Here is a 13,413-nt window from a genome sequence, read left to right as displayed (position 1 = left end):
GATCAATCTTGTCTTATAGTGACACCTTGTGGCCACAACAAGTACACAAGATAAAAATCTCCTTGTTTGAGATGAGATGCCACACAGACTAGTGTGTTCATACAGATGCAATTATATCCAATACAGTTGTCTACACATCTTGCACTTCTGTTAAAAGACATAATGGATGATTCATTTCCTCCTCTTGTCACAGAGATGTGTATCTTAATATTTTTAGAATGCATGTAGATTATAAGATTTTACATTATAACAATCAACAAGGGATGTAGAGTTGGGAAATATATATAAATAGCAATTGTAGTCATGTTAGTTTCATAAAAATATACTACATTTTTATTATGAAGAAGGGCCAATAGTAGTGCATCTGCAGCGCCCCCGCAGGCTGCTCTCGGCACTGAAGCGCTCAGTTGACTGATCACAAGAAGGCGTGTGTGGAGCAGCTCAGCTAGCGGCTCCTTCGGCTAACCGAAAATAACCCATTTGCTTGTTGGTGGTCCGTAAAACAGGTAAACAGAGAATAGGCAGGCAACTCCGCGTGCGTGTTACGGTTGTATTCGAAACTCTGTTGCTGGGACTGGACTGTGAATGGAGCTATGATGGAATCGTTTCTGCAGGATAGCTAAGCTAAGCTAGGGTACGCTAGGTTAGCAGTGATGCTAACGAGCCCGGGCTGTGTGCGCGTTCAGGCCCATGTGTGCCTAAGAAACTACTCGATCACTTAGAGAACACCGACAACTAACACGGGCTAAGAGGTAATTGTGCAAATGTCAGGATTCAATAAAGCGAAATAAAATCCCATGCGACGTGTCCCCGGTTCAGTCTGACAGTTTCATAGTTAGCAACGTTAGCTCTGCAGGTTTAGGAGTAAAGAAAAGTCACAAATAAAAGTGGCACATCACTGATAAACTTGTTAATGCATTGCACATCCGTCGTGTTGACATTGTCATCGTCGCACTTGATTGAAGCCGCAGATTTAACTTTTTTTAAAATTAAAATGCTTGAGCGTCGTTTTAATTCAAGGATACAAATTATTGCTATTCCTGTTTTAGCTTAATTTCTCTGGTGTTTTTTTTTTTTATCAGATCAGATATGTTGAGCTTGGTAACGCAGAGTAATGACACACAGTTTCATAAAGTATTTGAGCTACTTCTCCTTCAGGGGATGAGCAATATGAAATAAAGTGGGTGTCAGAGGAGGCCTTTCACCTGTACGATGTTTATAAATAAATATATATATATATATATTATTCCTTTTGGTAAACAACATATTTGTAGTATCTACTTTAGTATATAAGTGTAAGATGTGTTCTGTACCCTACCTCCCTTTTTAGATGCTTTATCCTTGATACAATAATGTATTAATAAAAGCAATAGGGGGTCTGTAATTTATTCAAAATCTACTTTTTGGTATTGTATAAAACTTGTACAGTGTGAGACTTGGTTGATTCATGCACTGTTAATGTTTCATCCTCTCACACCAACTGGTTTTGTCCATGGTGGTGATGAAGTGTTTTTGGGTGTTGTGGACTTTATTTATATATATATATAACACAATACAAGATGCTGTGTCTTCAGATTACAATAGGTTCTAGAACACTATATATTATTAATAATTTGTGTTATAACTTTGGTTGGCATACCTTTTTTAATAGGTAGTGTCACAACATGTTTCTCCAATCCAATAACTTTATAATGTGCTGAAACTATGCAAAAATACAAGTGAAAAGAAAATCACCCATGTATGGAAATTGTGTGCACCATTTTACAAAAGAATGGTCTGTTTAGATTTAGATTGGAGAAGAATTCATGCAATTATCAAACTATAAAATCAAATAATTAGAAGTACAGAGTTTAAATCACAATAATATAGATAGAATGATCATAAACAGTCTAAAACGTAATCTGATTTGCCATTTATATTAATGATGCTTTATTCAGCAGTCCAGAGTTTAATTTGTTAATATCTAACTTCTAAATCCACTGGCCTTTTCTTCCTGTTCTCCTGTGTTTCCTCCTCCTCCCCCCCCCTCTACAGCAGCCGTGCCCCGCCGCGCCCCCACCCCCAGCGGAGCCGTCATGTGGCAGGAGGCCCGCAAACACGAGCGCAAGCTCCGTGGCATGATGGTGGACTACAAACGCAGAGGCGAGCGCCGACGCGAGTACTACGAGAAAATAGTAAGACGGACTTTGCACTTTGACTTTTACAATACTGTCGTAGAACGTCTGGCCCCCGGGGCTCCTGCAGCGCCACCGTCCATCCACAGACGATCAATTGAGCTTCTTCTTCAAAAACACCCAGTAATATCAGTCAAATAACAGTTTCACCCGTGTTTATGCATTATTTCACTCTTTTTTGTTGTTGTTGTTGTTGTTGTAGTCACTCGAGTTACTTCTGTGGTATTTATTGACTGTCTTTCATTTTTTTCCTCACAGAAAAAAGATCCTGCCCAGTTTCTGCAGGTTCACGGCCGAGCCTACAAGATCCATCTGGATCCTGCCGTGGCGCTGGCGGCGGAGAGCCCCGTCAACATGTGAGCAAAAAACACACACACACACACAAATACAGCGACTGGCTACGCAGCTGCTGTTGTCTTTCATTGTTCACGTTTCCCTCCATTTTTCTTCTTTGACATAAAGGATGCCTTGGCAGGGAGACACCAACAACATGATCGACAGATTTGACGTCAGGGCTCACCTGGACTACATCCCCACCTACACACCTCCCCTTCTGAGCACGTCGTATGTAATTCCCCCGATTTGTCATCAACCGTTTGCCTAAACGACGGAATATAATGCAAAGAGACCGTATGCGACAAATCATACTGACGCATGCTGCAGGCCATCAGGGATTTTTAAAAAAATCGAATCACATAAAGGCTTGATTAGGCTGGGCTGCAAGGTTATAACAAGTTTGTCATGTGTTAAATGTTTTTCTCTTAATAGATCCAATTTAAAGACTTCCGGTGTTTACTTGCAATGGAAGTGTTGCATGCACACATGCAAAGTGTTTTTACTGGCTTTATCAGTATTCACAACTTCAAAAAAAAAAACATAACACATCATTAGCGCTGAATGTTCAATGTGTTTTTCCATTCATGTCTTGTGCATAAATACGGCACCATGCTTTGTTTTCTACTATTGTGCCATATCTCAGATGAGGCTCATTAAGGACTCAAAAGTATCTTGAAAGGTGTGATTTTTTTTTTCTTTTTTTCTTTTCATTATTGGATTCATTCGTTTATACTTATCCATGTTACCTGGGGACATTTGTATTGACACAGGACAGATTTTCATCACGATTTATATATATATATATATATATAATTGATTCGGGTCAACTGGATTTGGTTGTTTCGCTTTAAGATGTTTTGCCCCGTCTCCACGTGGCTTCTTCATTTCATCCCATTTCCTGGACCAGGAAGTTGAAATGATTCGATTGCTTCACGATGCCTCTTACCTGGATAAAGAGATGTTGTGAATACGGTTGCCTAGTAATTTTATTGAGATCATCTCTTCAGTCAAGTGTTTTGTCCTGCTTAAAAGCCTGAAGTTGCCCTTCACGTTCACATCTGAATAGTCAACGAGGTGGCAAATATGATAAGCGGCCTTCTTTTCATTGTGCAGCACTCCAGAGCAGGAGATGGAGGAGAGGAAGTGTAATTATGAGCGCTACAGGGGTCTGGTACAGAATGACTTTGCCAACAGTGAGTATATAATCTTCAACAACACACACAAAGAGTAAAAGCTCTTTAATTAATGCAGCTACTACATTACACACACGCGCGCGCTGGGCTGCACGTTTGTGCTTATTGCGGCCATAATAGTCTGTTAATGGTCTCTCTGTGGGTATGTTTTGCAGTGGTGTTGTGCTCTTTAACTCCCTCCTGTCCTCCCACAGTCTCCGAGGAGCAGTGTTTATACCAGATCTACCTGGATGAGCTCTACGGCGGCCTGCCCAAACCCAACGAGGACGAGAAGAAAAAGTACGTCGTTTAAATGTTAATGTCATTTGTCGAACGCCCACTGTGTGTTTAAGATGATAACTGCTTGGTTTTGTTCAATGGACAATTAATGATTCCTCACATCGTGCAGACTGGCGGAGAAAAAGGCAACGATTGGTTACACATATGAAGACAGCACAGTGGCGGAGCCAGACCCGCTGTCAGACAAAGACGAAGACAACTCGGAAAACAGTGAATCTGAAGAGGACGAGGGCATCCCGGATATTGGTGGGTGAATGTGATTGGCAGTAATGAGATTTGCACATTTGGGGGGGGGCAAGTTTTAATTCCCAGACACAAAAGTTGCCCGATAATGGAGAGAGCTTTGATCTGCTGATGTCGACGGAAAGACTTGTGTTTTGTTGTCGACCTGCATGTACAGACGTGGAGGTTGACGTTGATGAGCTGAACCAAGAGCAGGTGTTGGACGTCAATAAAATGGCGACGCCGTATGGAATGGCTGAGGGTGACTTTGTCAGGTAAAATATTGGCTGTTCAAACGTGAGCTGAGCACCACCACGCCATAGGCCTCTTTATCTTTATCTTAATATTAACAAATCTATCAACGCATTTTGAATGATGGCCAAAGTCGCGGCTACGTAAATTGATTGACGTTTCTACAGCATGTAAACATCTCATACCATAACCGTTATGTTGCCGTATATTGGATGACATGACCCGTTTTGGGGTACACACACCGTGGCCCAAACGCCACGCCAACCGGAAGAGTCACGTTTCCTTAACTCTGGACAGAAATTCCCGCGAACTCCAAAGTCCCGTCCTGATTTATGGAGCGCAGTCACTGAATGGTTTTTGGCGTCCATGTAGCACTGTTCCGCAAAACTATTAAAGCCCCTTTATGTAACGGCTTCACATGCACGCCACATGCACCACTTTCTGTCGTAACGGTATTTACATGTTTATATTGTGCCCAGACCCCATGACAGTTAGACGGCAAATCTCAAGCTTTGCAGTGGCAGTTGGCGTTTGCCTTCACAGAGTTTGATCCTAAATGATAGGCTAACGGATCAACCCACAATGCAGTGCTGGCTGGACGGCAAAAGCCTGCTTCTGCATGCCATTCGCAGCATACGTGCATACTTCCAGTGCCGTGTTTACAGCTCCTCTGTCGCACCGTGCTGGGTGACCAAAGCTACACTGAAGAATGTTTGTTGTTTTGTGGACGCCATTAAATGTATGTTTGATTAAAGTGCTTGATTGTGTCTTATTAATTGTGTGATTCTGCTTCCTCTCATTGGCAGGATGTTGAGAAAAGATAAAGAAGAGGTGGAGGCCATTAAGCATGCCAAAGCTTTAGAGGCAGAGAAAGCCATGTACTCTGTAAGATTTATGTCACTTCCTAGCTTGAAGTTTTCTTCAGCAGGTTTATGCGTTTTGTAACTTTTGTGTAATGGATTGTCTCAGGGCCGCCGTTCCCGCCGACAGAGGAGAGAGTTCAGAGAGAAGAGGCTAAAAGGAAGACAGATCAGCCCACCAAGGTAATCTGACAGTTTTTTTCTCCTACATTAAACCTCTTATGACTAAATTATCTGGATCTATCTTTACTTTGTGGCTAAAGTGATTGAGTGTTTCTTCCTGCACAGCTGCTGAGTGAGTGATTGTTCTTGTCGTCGCTTGTTTATGACCGTTGGTTATAAATATGCGACATGCTGGTGTCTGTGATTATATGGTCATATGTTGGGGTCATTAAAGTAAGTCGTGTATGAACACGAGGTTTTGTTTCTGTGCTGTCTGGTAGTCATACATTCCAAATGTGTCAGCACGAGGAGTATAAGTTTAATTCTGTACTTTGCCCAAAGAAAAACGCACTGATATTATGTAAGATACTATTTCTGTCCATTTTTCAGCTATGCCAGAAGAGACAGTCCCACATATGATCCCTATAAACGGTGAGTAACCCACCCCCTTTTGGTCTTTTGTCGTTATAACAGCTTGTCGAATCTGTTTGAACTTATGATCGTTCTCTAACTTCCTCAGGCCAGAGTCGGAGTCCAGCTCTGAGTCGCGGTCACGTTCTCGCACTCCCGGCCCAGAGAAGATCACCTTCATCACCAGCTTCGGCGGCAGTGACGACGAAGCGGCGGCGGCGGCGGCGGTGGCAGCAGCAGCAGCAGCAACAACACAAGCAGCCGCCCCCCACCCCGGCCGCGCCCCCTCCACCTTGCAGCACTCTGCAGGTCATAGCAGGGGCTCCCGGTCGGTAACTTTCCCTCTTCTCGGCTTTTCTTTGGTTTATCATAGAAAAGACTGCAGCTGCACAAAGATTACTGATTGATTTTTGTGTTCAGTGAGGTGGATCAGTTTACAAATGAAGAAACAATGCCAAAGGCTTCTGATGAGAAACAAATAGGACTTATTGAATTGTGCATGTGGGTAGGAGAACTGATTGTACTTGGGCCGCTTTAAGCTTTGATGTGCTTTAATTGCTTTGGTACTTTGCATGTCTTGTTATGGCAATGCAAGTTAAAGGGGAAAAAAAGCCTTTATCGACTTTCAGAAGCAGATTTATTCAATGGGTAGGCTAGGCGCTGCCCTGGTGTTGTTTTTAAACCTCTGCGTCTGTGTTTGTTCAGGAGACGAAGGTCGTCTTCCAGCCGCTCCCCTTCCTCCTCCTCCTCCTCCTCCTCATCCTCCTCCCGCTCCTCATCTCGGTCCTCCTCTCGCTCATCTTCCCATTCACGTCGGGCCCGGCGAGGACGTGGAGGGAGGGATGGGCGCCGCTCCCGGAGCCGCTCCCGGTCGAGGCGGCGCTCCAGGTCTCACTCCAGAGGGAGAGGAGGTAACGGGGGAGCCGGGTCGAGGCGGAGGCGTGAGCAGAGCCGATCGCGGTCCAACAACAGAGACCGAGACAGAGACAGGAGACGACACTCGGCACGCAGAAGAACAAGGTCAGGCTAAGCTCCCGCCGGCCTCGCAGTCACCGTAGAAATAACGCAGATTTCTGAAACAAAGACCGTCTTTCCCGCCAGGTCCCGCTCCACCTCCCGGCAGGGTGGCAGTTCAAGACGAGGGGGTCGAAGCGGCGGGGGACACCGCCGGGGGGAAAGCGTCAGCTCAACTCCCTCCCGGTCGCCGAGCCGTCCTCAACACAGTCCGTCCCCTGCTAACAGAGGGGCCCAGCCTGCTGCCATCTCCATCTCTGACAAGCTAAGAAAGTAAGAGCCGAGAACATGGGGAAAATATCCTAATCGAACTGGCTCATAAAAAGTAAACAGACTTCGTTTGGTCTCGTTGGGGGGGGGGGGGGGACCCAAACATTTCTTCTTTTTAGTTTTGCTTGTTCCACTAACAGACAACATTACAGTTCTCGTCAGGAAGTTAATGATAAAGATTGACTTGAGATTTTGTCCTCACAGAAAACATAATAAATCTGTGGAGCGTGCTCGAGTCTGCCGTCTGCCACGTCACCAGACAGAGCTGAGACTGTAAGAAATTACAATTCAAAGTAGCTTTGCTTGCCGACGGTCATGTCGGCGTGTTAATCTTATTCACTTTTCCAACTTATAATGAGCAGCGAGAGGTCAAGTGCAGTCACGTTTGTAATACATTATCTTGCATTGCTGAGCCTTTGCAGCACCTCCAACGTGAATCAATCAATTTCTTTAAAATAGTCAGAACAATTTGTCAAAAAACATTTGTATTGATTTTTTTTTTTTTTATTTCCCACGTCTTCGTACGCAGTAATGTTTTTAAAGCTTCATTTACTCTTCAGCAGTAAGACGTGATAAACGTCAATAATGTAGCATAAATGTCGCTATGGGTCTCACGCCGGGGTGTTTTCTCTCTCTCTTCCCCTCTGCAGGCCTGACACTGCGGGTGGTAAAGAGACGGGAGCTGCCAAAGTCAGTAAGAATTTGATCTCGCTGGGTTTCTAGCTAAAGCCTACGCCTCCCTCATCCTTGACAGGCTGACATGGTTGTCCACCAGACTGGGACGTAGAAGCTATTGTTGACTGCATGTCTTTTCTTTTATATCCACAACTCCACCCGAAGGTGGACGCACCCTGCAGTCAGAACATCTACTTTTTGAATTTGCAGTTTTCTCGCCAAGGAAATGACTGAATTGTTGCTCTCATTTCAGACTGAAATGAACATTTAGGCTCCTTTAAATATTTTTGTTTTCTCGTCTCCGTTGGTCTGACTGGTGAATGTTTGTACCCTGTACATTTACATGCGAGCGAAAGGTTGTCTTTATATCTGTTTTTAGTCTCAAACACGCCACAGTGTGTCACACATTGGAAAGGTAGATGTTATTATCTTTTTGCAAATTACAATCAGCATCATAGACCGTGAGACAAGTGAGATGTGTCTCCCATGGCAGTCATATCTGATTTATAATACTGATTCTTTAAATGGATAAAAAAAAACAAAAAAACAAACACAACAAATAAGCATACAAGTCGCACGGTCTCTCGTTAAATTAGTGCTTTTGTTGTGTAATATGCCGAACCATTTCCTGTCCTCCTCCTCGTCCTGTCCGACCCCGGTTCCTGGAAGAGAAGAAACGCTTCACGTGAATCTCGACAGACAAATAGAAGTTACAGTTTCCGGCTTGAGTTCGCCTGCAGTGTTGTGCACAACAACAACCTGCAGTCTTTCTTGCCTGGCCAGGTGTGAACAGCCCAGCGATGGGTGTGGCAGCCATGTGGGAAGGAAAAAAAAAAAAAAAATCAACTGGCTCTTGTCTGAACTCTTTAAACTCATCGGACCTGAACTTGCTCTTGTTTGTTTTCTTTTTTTTTTTGGCCCCCTCTACGCCTCCTCCCCCAGTTGTCTTCTCCTTTATTGTCTTGGCCAGTCTTCATACAAACAGCAAAACAATGTGGAAAGATTCATGTGACTGGATCCCCGTCCTATAGAAGCAGTTTATCCACAGTCCACACACACATGCACACGCACACACGCCAGTCAACCCTGTGCCTGTCGACTCCACCACAGATGTCACGTGAAATGAATAAATCTGTCGCCTTTTTGTCTCCACCAGCCTCTGTACATAAAGGTGACAGTATCGCGTTTCTGTAACGGCTCATCTCACTCATACACACACAGACACTCACAATCACTTTGGCGGGGCTGCCTACAGTCCTATTAACACTCTTGCGTCCTCTGCAGCCCAAGATGACCCCTCAGGAGCGACTGAAGCTACGGATGCAGAAGGCGCTCAACAAGCAGTGTGAGTACCACCGGTCAAACATCTCAATCATAGCCAATATCAGTTAGTTTGTACTGTGCAGCACTTTGCGCCCCCCACACTCGGCTCAATCTTTTGCACAGTACTCTACTTCTTTTATTTTTTCCAATGCTATGCAATTGTCGGTGTAAGACGGCCCCGACTTGTTTCAACATTCTCACTGGATGTTCTTTGTCCACCGGCAGCCAAGGCGGATAAAAAAGCAGCTCAGGTGAAGATCCAGCAGCAGGAGCATAAACGACAGGTGTGTGTCCGTTTGTCACTGTTTGTTGTTACAATGCCAACACAAAGAGACTCTCTTATCCTAAATCTCCCCTTTATTGCTGTTTGCTTTATTTTCTTTTTTCTTCCCCCCCCAACAGGAGCGGGAAGGCGAGCTACGAGCCATGGCGCGCAAAATTCGCATGAAGTAAGGCCGGTTGTGTCTGTGTGGACTGTTTGGTGGTTGATGATTGCAACTGTCTGACCCCGAGGCTGTGCACTCAGGGAGCGCGAGCGTCGTGAGAAAGAAAGGGATGAATGGGAGCGACAGTACGGCCGGCAGAGCCACTCGCCTTCTCCCTCCAAATATGGTGAGCTCCAAAGTGTCCCTTCTTCTGCAGCTGCATCGATTGTGTAATGATAATTTCTTTTAGCGACTCGTTAGTGCATTTCCCGTAGGCATACGCAATGAAAGTAAAAAAAAAAAAAAAAAAAGATGAAATTATTTACTCAGTTAAGCCTCTGTCTGATCTGCTTGTGCAGATTATCTAGGCTGTGAGATGTTATGGCATGTAGTTGTTTTGACAGTGGCTCTGTGTCCTTTGTCCCTCAGGCCGAGAGCACAACTCGCACAGAAGGTATGTGGAAGCGACAAGAAGCTGTGCAGAAGCAGAAGGATTTGTTTGTTGCTTTATTTTCTCACTTAGACAAACACGGTCTCATCACAATGCCTGCGGACTCGGGACTTAAGATACTTAACTCTGTTTTGACAGTGGATTAGTCTGGAGAAGTCAAGAGGCCGAGGAAGAGTGGGACGCAGAAAGAATAATTGTGATGCATATTGTTTAAGGGGGGAAGAATTAATAAAACACACACACACACACACACACCCTTGTTGATTTAAGAACAATGTACAGAGTCCGGGCTTCTTCTGCTCTGGATACAATAAGTTAAAGAGTCCAACTTTATGTCGCTGACCTTACTTCCTCTTCACGTTAACGTGATCACATCTCGCGCTATATGAGCAGTCGTCCATAAAACAATCATACGTCCCAAGCTTTTGCTGGAGTCGCATTTTTGTTTCATGAAACACAGATGGAAGTTTTTCAACCTGTTCATTCCCGTCACTGCTGCCAGTTTCTATGCATACTTCTGTTAACCATAGGTCCTATAATGTCTGTGACATTTAGAAAATAGTCATTATGGCATCCAGAGTGCGATCAAACAGGATTTACCGGTGAGAGAATCGGCCAGAGGCATTCACTCGTTCGACATTTAGGGTTGTTTTACATCGTACATTAAAATTAAAAGCAGTTTACCGTATTTTCCGCACTATAAGGCGCACCGGATTATAAGGCGCACCTACATTGATTGACATAATTTACAACTTTGTTCATATATAAGGCGCACCGCATTATAAGGTGCACGGAATAGACCAGTGGTCAGCAACCTTTACAGCTCAAAGCCATTAGGTTACATTTTCCACTGATTCTAACACCAGGAGGACACTACACACAAAACCTTCACTGCTGGTTGACAACTTACAACTACCGGTAATAAACTAAACTACATGAACTAAGCAACAAAAACACAACACAACACAATTATTGCCGACACCACAAACCAAATATAACCCCCAATAATTGCATTTAAAACACCACAAACAGAAACTCCCATAATTCATTGCAGCTATCAGCTGCACTGAGGAGCTCAGGATGCAAGGCATGATGGGAATTCATGTTTTGTGTTGTTGGAGGTTATTGTAGGTCGTTGTTGGGCTTGGTGTTGTGTTGATTGTGTTTATGCTGTGTTTTTGTTCCCCAGTTTAGGGAGTAATTATTTCATCTAGTTTATTTTGGTTTGTTAGAATGTTGGTGTGCAACCATGAGTGATGAATGTGTTGTGTGGAGTGTCGTCCGCTCTGAAGATCCGGTTGCGAAGTTAGAGTTGTCAAAATAAAAGCTTCTGCTTGTTCAGCTGTCAAATAGCAGTCTCGAGTAGAGCAATTTTTCCATATATAAGGCGCACCGTGTTATAAGGCGCACTGGCAGATTTTGAGAAAATTTGAGGTATTTAGGTGCGCCTTATAGTGCGGAAAATACGGTACTCGTTTTCAATGATTTGTAGCTTTATGTGTGACCTGTGGGTCCAAATGCATTGAAATATCACAGTTTTTGCTTTGTGTAAATGGGCTAATGTGTCCAAAGCTGAAACTGATGAACAGTATATTACTGGACAGTTATTTGCTGAGGAAACGCTGTCGGCAGTATTCTGTACTCTTGATTCAGGGCAGATCAAGTCAATGAAGCCAAATTCTGCTATCAAATCTGAATCCTCTACAAACTCGCCCGAGCAGGTTACACTCTATAAAGGTACTGTAAAAACACATTTTCAGGACTGGAATTGAGAGAAGGAAATATAGAATAGTAATGAGTGCAAAATGGCACTAACGAGCAGCGGGAAGTCCAGCATCCCACCGTCAATGACAACTTGGCGTGAGACAGGAGTGGTTGGAAAAGAGGGGGTGGAGGGGTGAGAAAGGGGGAGGCTGATCCTCCCACACTCTGAAAAGCCCTGCTCAAGAGAGAGAGAGATCAGTGGAAGTCCCAGGAGATGGGCAGCGTGTTCAGAAACACTCAGAGCAGCTTGTCCGGCCCGCACAGTCCAGCTCCAGTCAGTCGGATCACGTTTGTTCTCCGCTCTCGTGTTTGAAGTGAACACGAGCCGAAGCTCCTTCACTGCTGCCGCGTGTTCGTATCGCGAGGACAAACATAGTATTTAACACGTATTTTGAAAAGGAAGAATTTTATTTTATTTTTTTTAATAATTTGAATCCTTTCTCTAAACTCTGCTGGAGTTTCTTTGTTTTATGGGCCGGCGCTGTGTAATAAAAATAACACGTGTGGCGAGTCAATAGAACTGATTCCAGACCAACTTGTTCATGGTGTGACTCAACTAATCGCCACAAGAATATTTATTTTAGCAGAAACAATCATTTGAGAGTAGCGCAAGACTTGGGTGTCCTAAGAATTCAATCTAAATGGCCGTCATTGCTCAAAAAGCTTGTTTTGACCAATTGACTTTAATTAGTTAATGTTAATTTTAGTAATGCGTTTGTGGCTTGTAAACTAATGTCATTTTTTTTTGTTTTGTTTTCCTGCACAGGAGGTCTCGGTCTCGGTCTCGGTCTCGGTCTCGTTCACGGAGTCCTTATTACAGATACTGAAGTAACGAGCAGTACCTGTGGACTCGGAACAATAACGCCTCATCTTTTGACACACAGAAGCCCACCATCACATTGAAGTCTGAGGAGCTGGAGTGACGGACCGTTGCAATAAATCTGCACCTGAATCTGCTCATCTACGTTAACTCATCACAGCTGATTGTTTCAGTTTGTGCTCAATCTCATGAATACCGGTTTTCCCTCGCCTCTCTCCGCATGCGCCCTCTGATTTTTCTCCCGAGACGTCAGTACGCCATCAGTGTAAAGCTCAGACCTGAAGTTTTTACCTTGTATCTGCTTCTCTCTTCATTAGCAGGAGCTCCTCACACTAAGCCATGTTAACTCGTGTACAGAATATTTATACACATCCATTTGAATCTTCTTTATGAAATCAGGTGAAGTCAAAGGTTTGTGCCTATATAAAACTATTGATTGCTCTTTTTGTACTCTTGTCTTCAGCCATCCCGGATAACAACAGCATATGATATTTTTTTTTCTGAGTAATGTGAAATGTTAAATACAAAAATAAAACTTTGTCTGAAAATTACATGATTCTTTTTTTTTTTAAGTCCAGACCTCATTAGTCTCAGTTTAAATGACTGAACTCTCAGTGGAGCGCCTAAAACATTTAAGTACATTCTTGTATATGTACATGATGTTAAAGTATAAAATAATAAATGTGAAATTGACAGTTTTATTAGCTGCATTGTGCTGTTGTCATCAGTTGGTGGCGCTTCTTCACTGCTGCTTCTTTTAACTGACTTAACTTTTGAAGCTT

At 43.6% G+C, this 13,413-nt stretch overlaps 1 protein-coding gene across 2 annotated transcripts; it reads left to right on the top strand.

Moving 5' to 3' along the window:
- Positions 1–417: 417 nt before the first annotated feature.
- On the top strand, positions 418–13,182 carry clasrp (CLK4-associating serine/arginine rich protein). Of its 2 annotated transcripts, XM_080513454.1 has the most exons (21): positions 418–506; positions 2,035–2,174; positions 2,433–2,530; positions 2,637–2,738; positions 3,624–3,703; positions 3,898–3,982; positions 4,092–4,228; positions 4,383–4,479; positions 5,263–5,341; positions 5,426–5,499; positions 5,869–5,910; positions 5,999–6,217; positions 6,595–6,909; positions 6,991–7,176; positions 7,824–7,863; positions 9,133–9,193; positions 9,397–9,455; positions 9,574–9,620; positions 9,698–9,783; positions 10,026–10,050; positions 12,578–13,182. In XM_080513454.1, the coding sequence occupies exons 2-21, from the start codon at positions 2,076–2,078 to the stop codon at positions 12,636–12,638; spliced, it is 1,992 nt and encodes a 663-aa protein (XP_080369580.1). In that variant the 5' UTR covers positions 418–506; positions 2,035–2,075; the 3' UTR covers positions 12,639–13,182. The 2 variants fall into 2 exon arrangements, 1 of the variants encoding a protein (XP_080369580.1); XR_013937007.1 differs by lacking the exons at positions 10,026–10,050; positions 12,578–13,182 and having other exon boundaries at positions 7,824–7,867; positions 9,698–9,782.
- The last annotated feature ends 231 nt before the right edge of the window (positions 13,183–13,413 follow it).

Source organism: Blennius ocellaris, assembly GCF_963422515.1.
Source record: "Blennius ocellaris genome assembly, chromosome: 2".
Lineage (NCBI taxonomy): Eukaryota > Metazoa > Chordata > Actinopteri > Blenniiformes > Blenniidae > Blennius > Blennius ocellaris.
This window is presented reverse-complemented; position numbering and strand designations above follow the sequence as displayed.